The sequence below is a fragment of the Galeopterus variegatus genome, unplaced genomic scaffold (genome assembly GCF_000696425.1).
Source record: "Galeopterus variegatus unplaced genomic scaffold, G_variegatus-3.0.2 Scaffold7377, whole genome shotgun sequence".
Classification (NCBI taxonomy): domain Eukaryota; kingdom Metazoa; phylum Chordata; class Mammalia; order Dermoptera; family Cynocephalidae; genus Galeopterus; species Galeopterus variegatus.
The window spans coordinates 34,102-38,840 of NW_007733488.1; the positions used below are offsets into that span (position 1 = coordinate 34,102).

General features: G+C 42.6%; 1 protein-coding gene across 1 annotated transcript; it reads left to right on the forward strand.

Moving 5' to 3' along the window:
* The first annotated feature begins 10 nt into the window (after positions 1-10).
* On the forward strand, positions 11-3,943 carry SRSF6 (serine/arginine-rich splicing factor 6). Its single transcript, XM_008591890.1, has 6 exons — positions 11-124; positions 468-616; positions 1,884-2,008; positions 2,150-2,358; positions 2,628-2,711; positions 2,835-3,943. The coding sequence occupies exons 1-6, from the start codon at positions 18-20 to the stop codon at positions 3,199-3,201; spliced, it is 1,041 nt and encodes a 346-aa protein (XP_008590112.1). The 5' UTR covers positions 11-17; the 3' UTR covers positions 3,202-3,943.
* Positions 3,944-4,739: the final 796 nt, after the last annotated feature.

Genomic DNA, 4,739 nt, shown 5'->3' on the forward strand with positions numbered 1-4,739 from the left:
CCCCGCCCGCCAAAGACATGCCGCGCGTCTACATAGGGCGCCTGAGCTACAATGTCCGAGAGAAGGACATTCAGCGCTTTTTCAGTGGCTACGGCCGCCTTCTCGAAGTAGACCTCAAAAATGGGTGAGTCCGGCCTGGGCGCCCGCGCCCAGCGCTTAGGGCCTGGCGGCGGCGGCTGCGGAACCTAACCGGGGGAAGAGACGGCCAAGGCCGCGGCGCCGCGTGGCAGGGCCTCTAAGATGGCGGCGGCGCGGCGCCACGGGTGCGCGCGGGAGGCCGCGGGGATGCGTACGTGCGCGTCCCCGGCTAACGACGCCCCCGCCGGTGCCCGGCCCTCGTACCGCCCCCAGGCACCTTTGACAATATTAACTTTTCCAGTTCACAAACATGGAATGTCCATTCCTTTTTTGTGTGAGTCCTTCATAACGACGCCCCCGCCGGTGCCCGGCCTTCGTACCGCCCCCAGGTACGGCTTCGTGGAGTTCGAGGACTCCCGCGACGCCGACGACGCCGTTTACGAGCTGAACGGCAAGGAGCTCTGCGGCGAGCGTGTGATCGTGGAGCACGCCCGGGGGCCGCGCCGCGATCGCGACGGCTACAGCTACGGAAGCCGCAGTGAGTCCCACCCCAGCTCGCTCCGCGCCCTTGGGGACCGTGGGAGATGGGCGCAGGCATTAGGGTGGGTGGGGTGGGGCCTCCCAACCCGGGCAGACGTGGGGGCCGGGGGTCGTTAGAGTCGGGTGTCCCCGGACCCCGCTGCCTTCACGCCTGCTCGGGCCAGCCACGGGACGCCGGAGCGCGGGGATTGGGGCTGGGTGTTTGGTTTTGATTTATTACCTAGTTGGGAGGGGAGTGGCTTCTGATGGGCCCTTGTCTGCACTGTCGTGGGTTCTGCCCACGGAGGAAGTGAGGGTTGGCTGTATTTGTTATATATCCCTTGCTTACCTGTCAGTGCATTAGCTAGAAATGTGAAAGTTTGAGGGCAGGCTGGGGTGGAGGTGGGGTAGGGGACGGGAAAAGGGGGAGGAGCTGAAAATATAGGCATTAGTTACTAAAATTGGCGGGGCCAAAGAAAGTATTATATTAAAGTAATGTGGTATTGTACCACAAAGTAGACTTAAATAAGCTTTATGCTGTATTTGAACTAGTTGGGGCATGTTATTGGGAGGAGGTGGGGGGATTTTTGGTTATGTTAAATGTTTGATGTTGAAATTGTTGCATGTTGAATTCAAACTTTTTAACAAGTCCTTGATGTTTCAATTTGAAAGTGACCAATGGGGCTGAGGCTGTGTCCACTGAGGCTAAGATGACTGCCTTTCCTGATTGGCCTTGGCTTTTCCATACATTGTGTGACCCTTGCCCTATGACCCTTTGGCTGACCTTACCGGAAGCCATGACGACAGCAGCCTTTTGCCATTAGACGCAGGGTGATGGTGAGGATTCCAAGGGTTAGACAAAACTGGTTAATCTGAACTAGGTGACTGTTACCTTGCGTGTTTTGTGGCCAAACCACCACCAAAAACCTCACACTGTGATGTAAGTACTTAGTGTAACTAGTAAACATTTTTGTAAAATGTAGAAATGCATGTAATCAGTTAAGTTTTATATTTTACAATGTTCTGTAAAATAAAACTTAGCGAGGTAAATTGAATAAAGGAGCAGTCACTCTCTAACAGATTGTAGGAGAGGTTTAGTTGGATTTAGTCTATTTGACTTGCCCTTAATTTAATTTATGGCAAATCACAAATGTGTCAAAGGTTTAGCAATATAATAGCAAAGTCCTACTCCAGTAAATAAAAGTTGATATGTTTGTACTAACTTTCAAAAACATTATGCATCCGTGTCATTACAATGCATCTAATTGTTCCATCATGTGATAAAGGTGGTGGAGGTGGATACAGCAGTCGGAGAACTTCTGGCAGAGACAAATATGGACCACCTGTTCGTACAGAATACAGGCTTATTGTAGAAAATCTTTCTAGTCGTTGCAGTTGGCAGGATTTAAAGGTATGTGCTATAATTTGAGATAAAAATAACTAGTGCTTAAAAGGTAGACTTGTTTCATACTTTCATTCTTGAGAACCAAGTACAGTATGTAAACATTTTTCATTAGATTTCTGAGTCTAACCAGTGTTGTTGCTGTTTTAGGATTTTATGCGACAAGCAGGTGAAGTGACCTATGCGGATGCTCACAAGGAACGCACAAATGAGGGTGTAATTGAGTTTCGCTCCTACTCTGACATGAAGCGTGCTTTGGATAAACTGGATGGTACAGAAATAAATGGCAGAAATATTAGGCTTATTGAAGATAAGCCACGAACTAGCCATAGGCGATCTTATTCTGGAAGCCGTTCTAGGTAACTTGTTGAAGAACATGGAGAGGGGAGGAAACAATATTTGCCAACCAAAAATAATAATTGAGTAATTCCAGTTGTTGGGTAGTTGAACTTAAGCAAGCTCCTATTTTCTTCTTGTGCATTATTGGATTCCTTTCCAGATGTTTTGATGATGGATTTAATTTTGTAGTAAGCAAGTGTATTCTTTTTTGGTTTGTCTTGTTTTCGCTAAATGGCACAAATATTCTTGTTGTATTGAAATGAAGATTTGATTGTGTTTTGTGTTACAGGTCACGGTCCAGAAGAAGGTCACGAAGTAGGAGTCGCAGGAGCAGCCGCAGTAGATCTCGAAGTATCTCAAAAAGTCGCTCCCGGTAAATAATGTGGTATTGGGTCTTTTTTTTTTTTTTTTTTTTTTTTTTTACTACTGTATTTTTTCATGGAACACATGTATGTTTTGACAAGCTATTGAAAAAAATCTGGCTTTTCTTGTTCAGTTCCAGGTCACGGAGCAAAGGTCGATCACGTTCTCGGTCAAAAGGCAGGAAATCTAGGTCAAAGAGCAAATCCAAGCCCAAGTCTGATCGGGGCTCCCGTTCACATACTCGAAGTAGATCTAAGGAAGAGTATGAGAAATCTCGAAGCAGGTCTCGATCCCGTTCCCCAAAAGAAAATGGAAAAGGTGATATAAAGTCGAAATCCAGATCAAGGAGCCAGTCTCATTCCAATTCACCCCTACCTGTTCCACCTTCAAAAGCTCGTTCTGTGTCCCCTCCACCAAAAAAAGAAAAAGCTGCTTCAAGATCCCATTCTAGATCTCACTCAAAGTCAAGATCAAGGTCCAGATCGAGTTCCAGAGATTAACCCAAAACTCTGTGTTCTTTGCACACTATTATGGAACACTTTCCTACTTGCTTAGGCAGTTACTCTTCCATGTTTATACTTGGCCTCTTCTGCAAGAGGAATCTCTTGAAAACGGGGCATACACAAATTTGATTTATGGCCAAATTTGATGAAAAAGATGAGGTTCTAAGGAAATGGTGGCACGAAGTCAAAGACCCTCTCCATTCTTTGTAGAATTAAGATAACTTTGATTTTATAGCTTTTGAGCTAAAATAACTTTTGTAAAGATTAAGCTCACTTAGATTTTTTTTTTTTTTAAGTATTTCAGCAGGATCTGCTGTAGGGTTCTTTGTTTTGTTTGCTTATTTTTAAATTAACCGTTTCAAGCTTTGAATACTTAAGGCTTTAGAGGGAGAACCCAATTTTCAATTATGTTGGCTTTTTATAAAGCTTGAGTTATGTAAGATTTAAATAAGTTTGCTACCAAGATGATTGCCTTATTGAATAGGTCACTATTAAATTCCTACAAATGTTGATAACTGCTATTTGTGGAAATGATGTAAATTCTACCTAAGTGTAAAACAAGGCAAGCCTCAGACCAGCAATAAATTATTCAGTTTGTATAACACATTTTGTCCTGTTAATCAAATTTGCCAAAGTCTTTATCTGCCCCCTTAACAAGTTGGGTTAAAAATAAAAGATATTTTGTAGTCAGTCTGTTACACAGTTTTGCCTAAATAAAAAAACTTTTTTGAAACATAAATTTGATTGAACTCTTCAAGAAATAGCTCCTAATAGTTCGGATCTCCTTTAGCTAGTAATCTCACTTTCTGGAAGTCAGGTGTAATTAGTGTTGTTTGACATTAGAGTATGGTTTAATGATCTTTAATGTTATATAAAAGTAGAAATAGCCTTTCTTTGATCAAAAATTTAGTGTATTCATAGTAGGAAAGCACGTATCGTGTTCTCTGCTGAAAGATCATCATATTTGACAGATACTTAGCAGATCACTTGGTAAAGTCAGTTTAAAGTAAAATTTCAGCCAACAGTTGCCCCTTTGTAGTTAGTGAGTTTATATGGTAATGGGTTAGAACATCCTTACAAATTTTATACTTTGTGTGGTTGGTTTGAAAAACAATTAAATGGGTAAACCTAACTTTTTGTACTTTATTATGAATGATACGATAATACTGTGGAAACCAAATTATAATGCAAATTTGTAGTAACTGGGTTAGCAAATAGTCCATACAACCATAACCCTAATTAGTTGAAATTGCAGTTAGAATGGATTACCTTATACCTTATTCACATACTTTTAAGTAATTACATTTGAAATTGTTTATTAACCTTAGTCTGAAATGAAGATGTAGGTTTATTGGCTCAGATTTAATACCTTACTAGGAGCTGTCACTACGTAAAATAGTAAGGGTTGGATTGTGATAGGGCATGGTGGTACACAGCTCGTTGTGCCACAGGTGTGACTAGGACACATGACAGTCTATGGTTGGTTTGTAGGTTTAAATAATCCAGAAAACAAACCCAGTAAATGAAGCTGAGTG

Excerpts from the sequence above, each read along its gene's own strand:
- SRSF6 (XM_008591890.1), top strand. The coding sequence starts at position 18 with ATGCCGCGCGTCTACATAGGGCGCCTGAGCTACAATGTCCGAGAGAAG. Across the intron at positions 125-467 it reads GAAGTAGACCTCAAAAATGG|GTACGGCTTCGTGGAGTTCG; the intron begins GTGAGTCCGGCC and ends TACCGCCCCCAG. Across the intron at positions 617-1,883 it reads CTACAGCTACGGAAGCCGCA|GTGGTGGAGGTGGATACAGC; the intron begins GTGAGTCCCACC and ends CATGTGATAAAG.